We start from the raw sequence: 17,500 nt of genomic DNA, 5'->3' as shown, positions 1-17,500 counted from the left end.
GATTTTGAAATACCTTTTCCCATCCTTTTAAAGAACTGTTAGTGTTTGAAGGCTGGAAAGAGTAGTTTAGGTGTAATACAAAACTCCATGTAGCATTTATATCTAAAGGCACTATCGTTCTAAAGTCACAGGTGTCTGGTGCTTCCCTTGTGCCTAGTCAAGAGTGCTGCCCAGTGGCTGCTAGCTACCATGATGTTGCTGTCCCCTCCTGGGCTCACTGGAGTACCAGCTGCTGCCGTTGTCTGGGAGTGGCTGAACGAGCATGGTCGCTGGCGCCCATACAGTGCCAATGTTTCAAAACATATAGAGGCCGTGATTGGGCAACCAAGTGTATTGCGAAGGGGCCCTGGGGGACCCCCAACAGGCGGAGGTAGTGTGGTACTGGGACAAGCAGATACCAAGCTCTCGCCCTACATCCTTGACCTGCAATCAATGCATCAATTCCGCCAAGATACAGGTAAGGAAATATACAAAGAGGGAATACTGTAATGTATAGTTCATCAAACTGGACATAAATGAAATGGTAAAAAAAAAAAAAGTGACTGATAATCTAACTGATCCATTTATGCTTGGTATTACTCACTGATTGTATATAAAAAGACTAATAATTTTCTATTCTGTGGTTTTGATATCTATGCCTAGACTTTTGTATTTCTATGTACAATAATGGAATATAGTCTAGAATGCTAACTAAACTTAAAAAATACTATAAAAAAGTCTTGTATACTGATTCAGCAAATGAAAATTCAATTATGCCTGCACCCAAAATTAAATCAAGACCACAAAGCAGAGAACACCCCCCTCCCCCCCTGTACAGTACACCTGCATTCCTTCCATGCCAAGGCGATTGTGAAGATCAAAACTCACTTCTGAGTGGTATGAGCTGACACCTCGGTTTCCAGAAGGATTCTAATAAGTCTGCCTTGGGTGTTGTGGAGAGATACATCCACTCCCAACTAAAATAACTAGCCCCTAGGGTTGCACCATTTTTGGATAGGGGAGCAAAGTTAGGGAGGATCTTACTCTTTTCAGTCACCACCATGCATATACCTCAGAATAAAGTTATGTAAGCAGAAGGTAATTTGAAATACCCTGGAGAGACCTGGTAAAGAAATCCACAATCTGTTAAGAGTCATTATCTTATTCTCTGGCCATACAGTTAGCATTTTTACAATTGCAAGTCCATTGTAAAGATCCTGTATTTTTTTACCTTACTGCATTTAACTTAAATTTGACAAAACTGAGAATGCCAAAATGTGGTAAAAATACCAAAGCAAAGTATACACTTGAACCTAGGGATGGAGATGTTGCTAGAACTGAACTCGTAAAAGGATAAAGCAAACATGGAAGTCTAAAATTATTTAGTTTTTTTGAACGTACAGGAGCATTTAGCTAACACCATACATATACAAACTGGAACAACATTCCTCATTTCACAAACTGTTGTGTATGTGTGTGCGTATTTTTTTTTTACCACTTTTACATAATCACAATAATTCCCCCACTTCTTTTGACCTCTACAGGCTAGGTTCATTTAAGGAGAGTTAGAGATACCTCTGGGCCCAAAATTCATTCAGTGCCCATGGAAATAAAATGTTTATACTCTTGTCATGAATTCCCCTTCGAATGAAGCTGTGGATGCAACCTCGTCATACGTGGGCACATACATTCCTGAGGTTGGAGAGCAGTTAGATGTAGCTCATTCTGATTTTGAAATAAAAAAAATGTACATACACTCCTGGTCTACACCAGAAATCACTTCACAGTGCCCTCCCAGAGTAAAGAGCAGACCCATGACTTCTTCCAGTGGGGCTTCAGGCAGGATCTATTACAAATCGGCCAATAGTGATTCAGCAGTGGGAATGTGCTGAATGCATATGGTTCAAATTCACATTTCTTAAAGTGCTGTTAAAAACACATACTATGGCAGTAAAAACAAAAACATGCTGTAGAAAAAAGTTATGGTTGGAAATAAAATCAGCAATATATGTTAGAATGAAAGTTGAAAAGGCAGGTTGAAAGTAAGCTGACTGTGTCATTAGGCTGATTGTGATGCACCCACCTAATGAGCACAGCAGTAGAATTCAGTAGAAAGCCAGATGTGTTAGTTTGCCATAGTGAACCACGGCTTCTTTGGGGACATGGGGAACCCAAGACACTTCCTCGTGCTGGGGAAGACCTCATTTAATATAAATTACTATGAGGTTGTAGCACCTTTGAGTAGGTTGTAGTTTTTCAGGAAGCAATATCACATATGCTCTAGCTTGATATTTTCTTCTCAGTGAAACAAGAATTTGTCAGGTTATGCCATTGTAAATTTCAGCTCTTCAGAAAATTTCTGTCAGTAGCAGTGAGCAGTGCTCCTTCTCTGGCACTTGGTCCCTTAAATGAACATCTTTGTTGCCATGCCACCAACTCTGTATTTATTTATTTTAAGATCTTTGCTGCAAACAGCTCCTGGCAGAATTTTGGAAACTGTGATAAAGATTAATTTGTATACAAAGCAATCCAGTATTTTTAATCAAAATGTAATATTTTGTTTAGCAGAGTCCAAAAGATGTTCAGCAGACTGTTAATGAACCTGCAGACCTGTTGTGGGAACTGAATGTAGGTCTGCTAGAGAGGTGTACTACCATTACTGATACAGTATTACTGTAATATATAACTTATGTTATCTATGCATAAGCAAAGAGGCTGCGTGCCTCTTCATCACAGACGTAATATGCGAGCTTTAATATTATTTTAGTACTGATACTGCTTATGTTAGTGATCCTGAACGGAGAAAATTAGAAAACTATCATATCACGTGTGACAAGTCCTGTGCAATGTCTTTACTCTGTTTATCTTCTGTTAACTAGAACGATTTCTGACAGTACCAGAAAGCACAGTACCAGGAGGAAATTTTGGGCACATTGTGGGTGCTGTAAAGGGCACTCTTGGCTAACATCAAAGTCTGAAACAATGCTAATTTCATGAACTCTAATCATACTCTGACTTAGGAATGGGGTCCATTCCCATCATGGTATTAGAAACCCAAAAGACTTGGATAAATTAAAACAGAAGCACATAATAAGTGTAAAGCATAGGATGTGGTAATAGTAAAACATCAGTGTAAGTTAAGTTATTGATAAGTGCAAATCAACAAAGTGTCATATGAAAAGGGCCAGAAATCTGTATAGTTATCAAGACAGCCATGATATTTCACAATCAGTAGGTTGTTAGTTAGAATGTGACTTGCCATGCTTCCAAAGATACTATTAGTATTAGTGCGTTCTGTCCTGAAACTGTATATGACCATGAGCAGAAATTCAAGGTAATCAACCCATTTGCTGCTGAGAGAGCAGTACTGAAGTATGTTTATGACTACACTCTTTTTGTGTATAATTGTAAATATTCTATGCAGCTCTGCCCTTGTGTATCCTTTTTAAATATGTGATTTTTTAAAGACTGCAATTTAATGGATGTAAAACAAAGGCACTGTAAAAATGGTATTTTTTTTTTCTTGGAGCACACTCCACAAACTGCTTGGTATTGATTATATTTTTGCACATTAAATAAGGTAGTTTGCACAATCTGTAGCTATGATGCTGTCTACAAAGTTTTTGTGGAGCTCCAAGATTAGTTACTGCAGGAGAGGTGCTGTTTGGTAGTTAGTTACCAAGTAGTATGTTCATTCTTTTCATTTCATGAATTAGAAGTACGAGTACACACTGGAAATATGCTGCACAAATTAGAAAGTCTGAGAAGGACAGTTTGGAGAAGATGTGACTTTTATATACAGACCAGTTCATAAACAACACTATGCCACATAAGTGGTAGGAAGTGAAGGATTTTGAGAAGGCAAGGAGCACATTAAGGCATTCTGGCAACTTAACATTAATATACTTTTAGGAAAATACAATAGACAAACTGTGGGTGCCATGTACTTATAAACTATCAACAGTGCCTGGTGTAGCGGGATAAGGATATACACATACCAATAATGGTATACTAGCAATGTTGCAGTGTACTGGCTCACAGGATATGCAGTAGCAAGCACTGCCCAAATATCTCCCACCACCAAGTAACAGGTTGAGTCAAGCAGTAGTCATGAATAAACTTTTTTTTGTCATGTGTTTCTCAGTCGCATGAATATTCTTTTGAACAAGGCGTGTTTGTTAGTTGCTTTGTATATATGTGTCTTTTTTCTTATTAACTTGGTCAATTAAATAAAATTAATTTATAACTGAAGTAGCAGCATTAAGTCAAATGTATCTCAATGGTAAACACTGGTCTAAAGGTAAGTAGCGACAAGGCAGTATTGGTGATGTGCATCCTTACCTTACTGTTTTTCCTTTGCTTTTGCAGGGGTGCAAGCCCCCCTGCTCCCCCAGACCCCGCTGCTTCAATACCAACTCTGAGATTGCACTACATTGAGGAAGAGGGTAAACAAAGACTGTACAATGAGTACTCCTGCTGAATCAGGCAAATGTAACATCAAAATGTTAATTCTGGTAGCAACCATACTCCTCATTGACCAACCACTTACTATAATGAACTTCTAGGACATTGCAACCTAGAGAAAAAATATATTTCTGCAGCAGCAGCAGCAGCCCATGGTTTTATCACTTTTGGTGAAGTCACTGTGAATTCCAGTTAACTATTTTTGTTGGTCATTGCTATATTTAAATACAATACAAAATGAAGGCAAATGAGAAATTAAAATCCAAACATCCATTTTCTCAGCAATATGGGAGAGACTACATAAATTGTTTTACAAGGCCAGACAAGCGCAAATACATAAATGCAAAGTGCTTATACAATATTGTCTTGAAACCATCTTACTTTAGAAAGAAACTAATTGACAATCAGTATATGCATGATGTAATTTGCAAATCTGCATGGCATGCCAATCATTCATCATTTGCTTAACACATCACAGACATTAGGCTTGTCATTCACTTTGGTCCCGCCCATTCCTGCGCAAAACGGCCGGTGACCCAGTACACTACAACAAAGCCGGTCTACTGATAATAGGTATACAACATTTGTAAGTACAGAAATAAAAACAAGAAAAGTGTGTAAAACGTGTATACAAGCAATGGGAAGGATGGCACTTAACCTGACTCAATAATGGCTTAAGGAAAGGCTGTAATTCTGCCTTGTCCAAGTTTTACAAAACTCTGTACTTATATTTTGTAATGCTGCAAATGTCTGTATTTTAAATTTTATATTTGTAATGTTCCAAATCTCTGATTTTATACTATGTATCGGAGCTTTTCTCCTCGGGTCTCCACTGAAAATGGGCCACAAGCCCCGCTGGACTAACCCGGTTAACAAACAATAATAAATAAATAAATAAAATGTTTTTTTTTTTTTTTTTTTTGTAGAATAAATATGAAGAACTGGTGTGACTGACTGATTAGAGGAACTTCCATCTGTTGTAATGCCACCTGGGAAATGTCAAATGCATTATACAAATTTCAGATAGCTGGTAAGGTAGCAGAGATTAAGATTAAAATAGCTGTTATGGCCACCGCAGGAGAAGTAGGGGTCAGGGAGATTTAAAGTAACTTGACACTCAATGGACAGACACACTGAGTACTGTGTTTTACTGTGGCCTAGTCCCCTGTCTAGCTGGGCCTACAGCAAAGTATGCAACTACCACCTTTGATTCAATAACTCTGGATTCAGGTTACATCCTGTTGCTAGGTTACCACACCCCGCTAGTAGGGTGTAGGTAGTGGAACCCTAACCCAAAGATATTTAGCCTGTTTTCACTATCCTTTTTTCACTTGACTTTCTGTTGATTGACTATGGTCTGGTGGTCCTTGCCAGGCAGCTAATATTTTTCTTTCATTATTTCTTGAGTAGGTAAGCATGCAATGGTATCAACCCACCTCACTACAGCAGACATCTGACGAACTTGGGTAGATGCTACAGGTTACAGCACATAATGGGCAAACCATTGTCTTTTTTTTTTTTTCTCTCTCTCCTTACCTACCCTCAACCAGAACAATCCTCATTGAGATGCTTAGTCATTCATATCTTGGCTAACCTCATGATGTCTTAGGTTTACTAAAGAAGGGAAAAATAAGGAAACTCTGTCATTAATGGCAAAGGTAGGACAACCTACATCTTTATCTTTAGGCATTTGATAGTATTTTGCAAACATCTGAAAGTCAGCCATTGTGTATTCATAGCCTGCTATAGGCAGTATCCCTCATTGCAGAGGTCCTCTAACTGCACTCACCTCTTGGATCTACAGATGTTAGCACTGTAGCAGATATTTGTCTTTTAAAATGGTTATTTTATGTCTGGGACACTGTCTTTCATGTTCATAAATAGCCCACCTACTGTATGCTTTTTAACTTTGGGCTGAGCTTGAAAGTAACCCAGACAGATTAGTGTTTTAACCCAGTCAACAGTCAACCAACCAGCTAACCAAATGAATACAGTTTAAAGACAGATGTCTATATTTTGATAGCAGATAAGGATATAAGGCTCACCTGACCTATCTAGTTCTTTCAGTCAGTCAGCCAATCAGTCATAGTTTGTTATAGTGCTTATACACAAGTATTTTACAGTATGAATCATATAGAAAGCTAAACTTGAAAATAAAAATAAAGCACGCAATATGCAACGGTAAAAATAGATTTCATGATAGAGATCCCACAAACCTAAAGGAGCTGCTGCCACTCAGACAGCTTGGCACATCTGTTTGACTAAGACGAGGCTGCTAGTGTTTTACATGATAAAGCTTGAGCTTTCACTCAAGTGTTTCTTTTGTTAGGCTACTACCCACCCCCCAGCCCAGAACTGCTATTACCTTGCCAGCTTTAGGATTGCATCACCATGGATGGCTTTCAGAGATCTGTAAAAGTTTACATTTTCCACAAGGCAGTCCATAATTTAGGCCTGAAGTTTTCTGCACCTGCTTGTAGGTGATCAAAGCTGATATCACAAAGTTCTAGATACAGGACATTGCATAATTCAAATGGAAAGACACCAAAACAAGAGTTATTATCACTGTATGATGCTCTAGTGGAATGAAGTGTTTGATCCATGCAGGTTTCCTGTTAGAAACATGAAGTTTTAACAAGCTATCATCTGTACTTTTAAACTACTATGGGTTATCAAGGCCATATCCAGAGTCCACATTTACACATCCTAGACACACATTTTATCTTGTTCTCTACTGGGAATGTCTTTTTTTGTGCATATCAATGTTCTACCAGCCTGTAACGTTGCTCTGTCTTATTGATTACTTGTCTTTAAATCTTTTGCCTGGATTCCCTGTAAGTCCATTTTATCATCATTTTTTTTTTGCTTTCCTGATGCATAATTTTGCAGTGGTGAAATAAAAATGCCATGTTCTGGCTTATCTGTCCTATCATGCCGAAGCTCTTCTCATCCACTCCATCTTCGCATGTGTTAACCGTGGTATGTAACTTTGTATCATCAGAAAAATACCAAACTTTTCCTTCCCTCTTTCAAATACTTTTAAAACTGTGCTTAAAATAACACTGAGAAGGACCAGTACCAGCAATTACTACATCTGATACCCTCTACTAGAGTCTCTCATCTGAGTGAGCAATGTTTTTTGTGACCCACTGCCTAGCCAGCATTTATCAGCACAAATGCCATGCTGCCCATTCCAGGTCTTAATCTGTTCAGTAAAGTTTTGTGAAGTGTCATGTTAATTAAATGCCTTGCTAAAGTCTATATAAACCACACTCACAACCCCTTTTGATGTTATATTCAGTTAAAAGTCAAAGAGCTTTGTAAAGAGATGTTTGGTTTGATATTTTATGTGTTTATATTTATTTGATATCTAAGTAGGTGGGTTTACCCAAGTGGGAATATTTTAAGCCACAATCAGGATATGCAAGAAAAGAACAGAAAATTCAGTGCTACACAGTATAACAAAAAAAAAATTAGTTCATGGTAGCTAGATCCACTGGCCTTGAGGAACAGAGTCCTGAATACAACCCATGTAACCTGAGTTTGAGAAGCATATCAGGCACTTTCTGTAGCAAAGTGGAAGTGGGAAGGAGTGAAGAGTATTGATAACTTGCCTGCCTTCAGGAAAGCATGTGCCTGGTCCCATGGTGGAGTCCCTGGTGGATGTGGTAGACCACAAGGGTGTGTTGGCTTCTAGGGAGGCATGGCAGGTACGTTATTAAGTGTCAGTCCTTAGGGATACCAGTTGCACCCCAGTTCTTGAACAATTTACTGAGCATGTTCCATGCAGTTTATGACACAAAAGAAAAATGACACAACCCCTGATGACTGTCTAAATGACTTCTCCTCTTGCTTGGCTGTCAATTTAGTGTTAGCGTAACAAACAGGGCAGGTGGCCAACAGAGGATTTGATACTCATCAGAAAGTAGAGGCAAAAAGCTAAAAACGTATTCACAGTAACATAACAGTAGAATAACCTCAAAATCAGGTGAACAAAAATGTATTATAACTAAGTAAGCATAAAATGCTAGTTAGGCTTATCAGTATAGATGAGTAAGCCCAAGCTTATTAGCACAGCATCATACAGCAAGCAAAGCACAAGCCAGATAAGTTTAAGGCATTCCATTATCTGTGAGAAAGGCTTAAGTGAAATGTCCAGTGCAAATACAGTTCAAGTAGTTGTAAAGCTGTTTTTCTGAGTGCTGCTACTCAAGGGAGCCCGCAGGATTTTTTGCAGGGGGGTGCAAACCCAGAGCCCCACCCACATAGCTCTCCCCGCCCCCTGCCAACACAGCCCCGCCCACATCCACTGACCTCAAGCCCCGCCCACACAGCCATTCAAGTGTCCCATTACTTGGCTATTTCTCCCCATTTGCCATAGACACTGTTCAAATCTCTGTGTACATACTGATTTATGCTTTAGTTCTACAATGATTACAGGCAGTTGGATTTAATTTACAACTTTTATTTCAAACATTATAGCCCAAATACTGATAGACATTTACTAAACCTAAACAAAGCAATAGTCTTACAACGAAAACAGACTTGGCATTAAAGCTTCTCTACTTTTGAAACTCACATTCAATGAAACAGCATTGAAACCCACATTCAAAGAAAATGCATCTGGCCAGTGGCAGATTTACCTTTGAACTGTTTTCAAGCAATAGGCTCCTTGCACACTGTTAGGGCCATGCAAAAGTTATTTGATTTACCTGATTGTATTAATTATAATATATAATATATAACTGAATTATATCCCTTGTATTATACAGCAACACTTGTTTGAGTGTGTTTTAAATTTATAGTTTTGAACATTTTTTCCAGTAAGCAATGAAACAAAACATACAAACCAATAATGACAAACTGCCCAATTTAGAACATTTCAACCATAAAAGGCCACTCATTACAATCCACCAATATCAGTCAATACACACAATCTCTGCCAAGTAAAAGTAATCTGAATAATTCCGCATTAAATATATCTGAAACTAATGAAGAGGTTGTTGCTAGAAAACAACTGTATATTTCAGTGTTTCATCTACAAACTCAGTGCCTGCTGCCGTCAAAGAATAAATTGCCAATGTTAAATTAAAAAAAATGGCAAGCTGGTATATTGCAATAGAAAATGGATGGCAAGCTGAAAAACAGATTCATAGTTATTAGGCATCTCATCCAAAGGAGGACATCTTCAGGACTGCAGCATACAAATGTACATGCTGTATGAATAAAACCTCAAGCCTCTACATTAAGATGCAAGTATTCTACTTGTGGTGCTACTAACTACTATAGCTTTAAAACTTTATACCACAATAGAGATACCATTTGCTAAACAAAACAGTTGCACATTGTAAATAGACTTGGCATGAGCAGCAGTAAACTTTGCTTCCCTTAAAACTCACAGTTCCTAGAAAATGCATTTGAAAATAAATTCCACCTGCTAACTCTAACTTGGGCATTTCACTGCGTGTGTCTCTCTCACACAAACATACCACACCCTCAACCTTAGTGCAAGAAGTCTGGACAAAGCCTAAAATAAATAGGGACAGATTATAAATATGGCTGTCATAAACTTAGAAAATTGCAAGAGTAACATGATTTGTGTTAGTATGCATTTTTCTAAATGATATGACATCTAAAACTGAAATCTCATTATTTAGCAACTTCAATCCTTTTCAGGAAGAATATGGGGCAAAAATCTGGACATTCTGCAAAAACCTGGACAGCTGAGGGGTATGCTACCTCCCTCTTACACACACACACACACACACACACACACACACACACACACACACACACACACACACACACACACACACACACACACACACACCAAAGAATTCTGGTCAGGCTTGAATTAGTTCTGTAATGTGGGGATGTGAGTGGGCAAATTTGATATGTCAAAAACTTGTCAATAATTAGAAATAATGATAGCATAACTGAAGATGGAAGGCGGACATTTATTTTGGTTGGAAGAATGGAAGAAAAAGTGGAAGAGAGGAGCATGCTCCTGATGTTGTGGGCATAGTGGATAAACGGTTGTCTAGCTAAACATAGAAAGGTAACGAAACAGAAAATTCTTTAAGAAGGAGGGAAGGAAATCTTAAAGTGGCAAAGATACTCAACAAGGAGAATAAATTTGTAGGGATATGGAAACAGTATAGAGGAAGATATTCAAGCTGACTTTTAAGAAGGGTAGTCTGAAAGAAGAGCTAAGGAGAAGTTAAAAGGAGGAAAGGGTGTGTGAGGTTACTGTACAAACTTATAATATTTAGAACATTTATTAGCAGCTTACAAAGTGGATAATTTATTGTATTTATCCTTTGTTGTCAGGATTAGTTCTAGTAGCCTATTAGCTTTTTTTAAGGGGAGATATGGTATTTCTTATACAAGGGAAAATTTGTCCAGAGTATCAGGGAACTGCACCTACTATTTTCAATAGGTGGAATGGGATCTCTTATCCACCTGACTAACTCAGTCAGATGGGATCTTAGTTTAATGTTCCTTCCAAAGTATAACACACACTCAGGAATGCAGCACCTCCCCAGCACTGTACTGTAGTGTCAGCAATCTAGTTACCTAGAGTGGAAATAGAACCCACAGCCTTCTGGTCTTCTGCATCAAAGGAAAGTGTGCTACCTGATGTATTACTGACACTGATAACATAGGTTCATTAAAGAGCTGCATCTGTACTGAATACATGCTTTTGTTTTCATCCTTATGGATGACAGTTGTAATGAAAGACTCATAAACTTTAGAAAATCATTATATGACTTGGTTAAGGAAAGTCACAGCTATGGAAAACTGCAAATGAGAATGTCTAGATAACATTTTTTGAGAATTTTTCTCCCTCCCCCATCACTGTACGCCTTCCTACCCAGTGCCACGCCACATGGCCATCTCCAGGTCTGCCGGATGCTTCTTCAACCGTCTCCGAAAAGGCTCCTAATGACAAGAACTTGAGGTTGTCCTGTGGGATCTAACCATTCACATCCACAAGGGGGGGGGGTCTATTAAATTTTTTATCATCTACCTCTGATGCTTTCCCCCTCCACTTGGTCCCCTGTGGTACATGGTAGCACCCATTTCAACCTGCCACTACATCAGACACCTAATTGAACCCGAGTCGCCTGGACTGTATTGAGGGTTTTATCCATCTATGCCACTAGCTAGATAATATGTTTTTGCGCACTGACTAATATAAGATAATAATCAGAGTTGCATATTTTAACTCATAAATATTTATTTATTTAACGTGTTTACCAGGAAAGTCCAAATTGGAACAAGCCAATTTTCAGTAGAAGCCTGGGGAAAAACGCTCCAGATACATGTCTTTGTGACATGGGAGGAAACCACAGCACCCAGAGGAAGGCCACAAAAACACAGGGAGGACATGCACACTCCACAGAGAAGGCACCCTGCCAAGAATCAAACTGGAGACCTCTTGCTGTGAGGTAACAATGCAAACCACTGCACCACTGCACTGTCCATTCATACTTGATAACCACCTCCTGTTCATATTTTAATTTAACAAAGCAAAAGCATATCAATTTACACCCATAAGTATTAGAAAATACAGCAAACAAAAAATAAATGCCTATATGCATATTTAAAATTATTCCAGCAAATGGAAAAAGAAACCCTTTACTGTGTATGACCTTAATGCATTGTATACATAATATCACATAAATATACATGCAGAATTCATTTCTTTTACTGTCACAAAATGGAACTGCACTGGAAAGTACTTTATTTTTACCAGGCCTGTGAGTCAGCATTATAATGAACTGACTTTCTTGTCAAGAGGACAGGATTACATACTCATAATACTACGGAAGTCCTATATGCCTACTTAAGCTGTGAAACAGAGCCCTCATGTCACTGAGATAGGAGTGAAATTAAATAATCTGTTTGAAGTTTATTAAAATGCCATGCTGGAAACTTGTGAAGCCTATCTGCTGTCTCCTTTACAAGATAATGGAGAGAAATAGGAGCAGGAAACAGGGAGAGATCTGCGTGTGAAATGAGTGACATCCATCTTTAAAAAGTTAATACTAGAAAAAGGAAATGAAACTAAAGGACCTGCAAATATTTGTCATTCTTGCTTTCATGCTATCTTCAATCTGTGCTATTTCAGGTAGGCATTTTTAAGTTTCTACAATATACTTTGGAAAGTTTTTGAAGCTGTATCAATTTTCATTAGGATAGAATCCTTTCACATTTGGATGCATGGATAGGCTTTAGGCTTCCTATATTCTGAGACATATTTAATACTCAGTAAATAATTTTAAAGTGCACCTTTTTTTAATTTACATAGTCCATTTGCCTTTCATTTGGAAAATAAAACATTTTCTTTACAAGATATATGTTTGGACCACTTCTAAATTTATGAACAAAAGCATCATATCTACCTTTTCTTTTATGTTTGCTAAAATGTAATTGATACAAGGCTTTTTTTGCATTCTTTCATACATTAGTAAAAAAAACACCACAAAAACCAAGGTAAAATAAAAACCACCAAATAAAAACCTCGCATGGACCAAAAAATCAGCGGGGTTACTGGAAAATTAGCGTATCAAACTATTTATTGACCACTTTCGTCAAAAGACTTCTTCTGAAGTATGCTACCTCCCTCTTACACACACACACACACTATACTAAGAGTGCACCATGTTTAAAGTAGCATATCCTCAAGATCAGTGTGGAGTCAAACAAAACAAAATTTGTCTCAAAGGATCTTGAAAATAAAATTAGTGTATTTCTAGTCACTTAAAAAAATGTTTAAAATACAAATCTGGAAAAAATTGTATTACTATGGACTGCTATAGGAGGCAGGACCTGCAGAGATGTTAATTCAATACAGCATAGCAAAAGCCTTCCATTAGTGCTCAAAATGATTTGGAATAAAACAGAATGTTGGTCTCTCTCTGCTCACCACTGTAAAAATGGACTATACCAAAATACAAACAATCCAGTTAAATTAGAACAAACATATATGCTACCTGACTATATGTAAGAATGTCTTGGCATAACCAAATGGAGCATCATTAACACTTTTCATGCCAGAATTAAAAGAAAGTGTGAGAAAAGCCAGCAGCATACCCCTGCAGGTGCAAACAATGAAAAGAGAAAGGAAGGAGAAAAAAAAAAAAAAAAAAAGACAGATCCACAAAAGGCTTCTCAAAAACCAGAAAAAAAATAACCTTACTGAAAATCTGAAGACCTTTCCACATTCATTCAAATAAAATCAACTAAATCCTTAAGAAAAAAAAATGTAAATACTGAAGTCAATGAAATAGAAAACAGTAGTAAGAGGTGCATCACGCCTTCCTCCAAGACTTAGTACCCTTTCTTCCACACACACATACACATCACTGTCCCATCTTCCGTCCAACTACTCACTCTGAAAGTGTCCCATCTTCTGTCCATTTCAGTTTCCGCGTGGCGTGCTCCTAAGTATCCGTCCATCCATCGCACTTGTGAACCCGAAACCGTCCGTGTCCCGCCTCCATCTTCAGTGAAGTCCGTCTCAGTTCCCGCTTGCAAACCCGAAACCAAAACCGTCTGTCAGTTCCGCCACTCAGCGATGATGTCAGCACACCCGCGACTGGACTCCTTTCTTCTTAAAGAAGTATGCGCCCTAAAAAAAAAACTTTTTTTTAAACTAGTCAGCCTACTATTCCAGGGGGGTGCAAGTGCACCCCCTTGCACCTGCCTGCGGGCGCCCTTGCTGCTACTGCAGTAGTTGGAAGGAATCGGGTACTGAAAGACAGATTCTATATTTTGGAGTCACAAATGGAGAAAACATTCCTACCAGAGTGAAATGTATGGTGGGGGAGGATTTTTAGACAGCGCTGTGAGTTGCTTGAGTGGAGAACCCTAACCAGAGAATGATACATTGTGCTCACTGCAGGCAGAGTAAATTGCTCATAAGGAAATAAATAGGACAGGACAGCGAGTGACCATTATTTGAGATGAAGCCATTTCTGTCAAGAGCTGTACAGTGGTTGTGCTCTCCCCCAAGAAACTTAAAGGTAAAATAAGCTCTCTCAACCCAGTACTGGCACAGCCTGTCAGGAGGTGAAGGTAACCACACACACCACAAATCCAGTCTCACATAGACCTATCGCATCAGCAAACCAAACACATAAACACACAAAAACATACTCGGGGGCTCTAAATAAAAATTTGCCTAAGCAGCAGAGACCTCCAAAGCAGACATCCAAGCAACACCTACCACGAAACAATATCCACGTAGCACATAGCTCAAAAAGTCAGTGTGCCACACAGTCACAGCCCTTAAGACTAAACAACACACCTAATACACTTGTAATAGGTGACTCTATTGTCAGACACACTGATGTCCCACTCACCAGGCTGAACGAGGAGAAGGTCACTGTAAGCTGCCTGCCGGGTGCCAGGATCCGCCACATAACACAAGCACTCAGGTCACTCCAAAGCAAGTACAAGTATGACTCCGTCATTGTCCATGCTGGTGTGAATGACCTGAGACGTACCTCCCTGGACTACATGAAAAAAGACGTACAGGAGCTCTTTGATCATGTAGCCCAGGCCGGTATGACCCTGACCTTGAGTAGCATCTTACCCTCACCAAGAATGATGCCACCGTATAAAGACAAAATGATCAATTTTAACAACTGGCTAAAGTATTGGTGTCATTCAAAGGGGATCCAGTGTCTGTCAGCCTGGGATGACATGCTTGACAAGCCACGTTGCTTCGCTAGGGACGGCTTGCACCTGTCACACCCTGGGTTTTCGAATACTGGCAAAGGCTCTTGCCTCCCCCATAGTGCCTTTTTTAGGCAAGGCTCAAAAGACAAACCCACCCCCATAGACAACACAAAGAAAAAAAAACTTAAGTGTAATGCTGCTCAACGCCAGAAGTCTAAACCTCAAGATGCACGCACTCGAGACTCTCCTCAGTATGGAGAATATCGATATCTGTGCAGTAACAGAAACCTGGTTCAAGGCTCCCGAGAGCACCCCCAGCACTACCAGGCTATACTTCATACCATGCTTTCCGGCCCCAAAACTCGGACCGAACCACAAAAGGGGGGGGGGGGAGTATCTATATTTATCAAAGATACCACACCTCCAGGTTAGTGACACTGCACGAAGCATCTGAGACCATCCATGTACAACTAACAGTGGGCAAAACTGCCTTTCAGTTTGTACCCTGCTACAGACCACCCTCCCAAACACAGGAACCTCACTCGGCTTTCCTGAGAACACTGGAGAATATGAAGGTCTCTCCAAACACTATTATATTGGGTGACTTCAATTACCCAAACATCGACTGGGAAAACTACTCAAGCCCAAACACCCTCTCCCAACGGTTCCTAGAATTTATAAACTCAAATGCTATGGAACAATTAGTCACCACTCCCACAAGAGGGGAAAACATACTGGATCTGGTCATCACCAACATGGGGTCTCTATGTTCCACACCAGAGGTATACCCCTCATTGGTAAGATCAGACCATAAACAAATCTCACTGGACATCCGTATTCCATCCCCACCCCTAGCCAAGGAAACCACGGTGAAGAACTTCTCAAAAGCAAACTTCACATTTCTCAAAACTGAGCTGGAATCCTTCAAAGCCCCCGGGCCAGTGGAAAATACGGCCCAAAATGCAGAATCCTTTACAAAAGCATTATATGGACACCTACAGGAATGCATGGAGCATGCTATCCCAAATAAAACCAAGACTCACTCCTCCAAAGGCAGTAGGCCTGTCTGGTGGACCCCGGCCATAAATAAGCTATACAACAGAAGGAGAAAGCTACTACATGACAAAGCAAAATCCCAAAAAGGGAAGGCGTCACTGATCAGTACTAGCAAGAAACTACGATCACTCATAAAATCATCTAAGGCCAGCTTTGAAAGAAAAATTGCACAAGACACTAAAGATAATCACAAGGCCTTCTTTAGTTATGTCAGAAACCTGGGAGGCAACTCCCAGATATGCTCTAAGTTAGTGCAAAATGACAAAAAATTCACTGAACCCACAGACATTGCCAACATCCTGGCAGAAAGGTTCAGTGCAAACTTCTCCCCCCCTTCCCCCCCAAAAGAGCAAATGTCTATCCCAACAGAGTAGCCTTCCTGAGATCACAGATGCACAGGTGAGAACTGCCCTCTCCAAAGCTAAAAACACAGCATCAATGGGACCAAACGGTGTCCCAGGCTGCGTTTTACATGAGCTCCAAGAAGAACTAAAACCTCATATAAAATCACTGTTCAATCTCAGCCTTGCTACAGGATATGTTCCCAAGGAATGGCGTACAGCAACAGTGGTCCCACTCCACAAAGGTGGTGCCACAAGGAATGGCGTACAGCAACAGTGGTCCCACTCCACAAAGGTGGTGCCACAACAGACTTCGGAAACTATCGCCCTATAAGCCTGACTAGCCTGGTCTGCAAAGCTATGGAGCGTATCATCATGGAAATCATAAACAAACACATTGGGAACCTCCAGACACTGGATCCTACCCAATTCGGCTTCGTTAAGGGCAGATCTTGCCTCTTGAACCTGGTCGACTTCTTTGAAACAGTTACCAAAGCCATAGATGAAGAGAAGATAGTCCACACAGCCTACATGGACCTCGCAAAGGCCTTTGACACAATATCCCACTCGGGCATCATAAATAAGCTCACCAGCTTAAATATTAACCCATATGTCACAAGATGGGTTGCAAACTGGCTCAGGGATAGAACCCACATGGTCAGAATAGCAGGTGCCATGTCAGACTCTAAACCAGTTACAAGTGGTGTCCCACAAGGCTCAGTCCTGGGACCTATCTTGTTCAGTATATATTTCTCCGAGGTATAGGCTAACATGGGTGGACTATGGCTAACCAAGTTTGCAGATGACTGCAAACTGGGTGCTATAATCGACACTCCGACTGACACAAGCATCCTCCAAAAGGGTCTCACAGAGATGGATAACTGGTGTCAGAGCCATGGCCTAAAGCTAAATGCCAAAAAGTGCATTGTCATCCCCTTTGGAAAAAACAAAGTGCCCACAAATTACCACAT

The 17,500-nt window shown here is 39.7% G+C and overlaps 1 protein-coding gene across 1 annotated transcript in view; it reads left to right on the top strand.

Annotated features, from left to right (window-relative positions):
• Positions 1 to 17,500, top strand: part of DTX4 (deltex E3 ubiquitin ligase 4) — a 443,998-nt gene that overhangs the window by 871 nt on the left and 425,627 nt on the right. Inside the window, exon 1 of the mRNA XM_044084062.1 lies at positions 1 to 457. This exon is cut by the window's left edge and continues 871 nt beyond it. Coding sequence (XP_043939997.1) covers positions 190 to 457 — 268 coding nt within the window. The 5' untranslated portion in view covers positions 1 to 189. The remainder of the gene's footprint in view (positions 458 to 17,500) is intronic.

The sequence above is a fragment of the Protopterus annectens genome, chromosome 9.part0 (genome assembly GCF_019279795.1).
Source record: "Protopterus annectens isolate FY-2018-M chromosome 9.part0, PAN1.0, whole genome shotgun sequence".
Taxonomy (NCBI): domain Eukaryota; kingdom Metazoa; phylum Chordata; order Ceratodontiformes; family Protopteridae; genus Protopterus; species Protopterus annectens.
The sequence above is the reverse complement of the archived record's forward strand: the minus strand, read 5'-3'. Positions and strand labels throughout refer to the sequence as shown.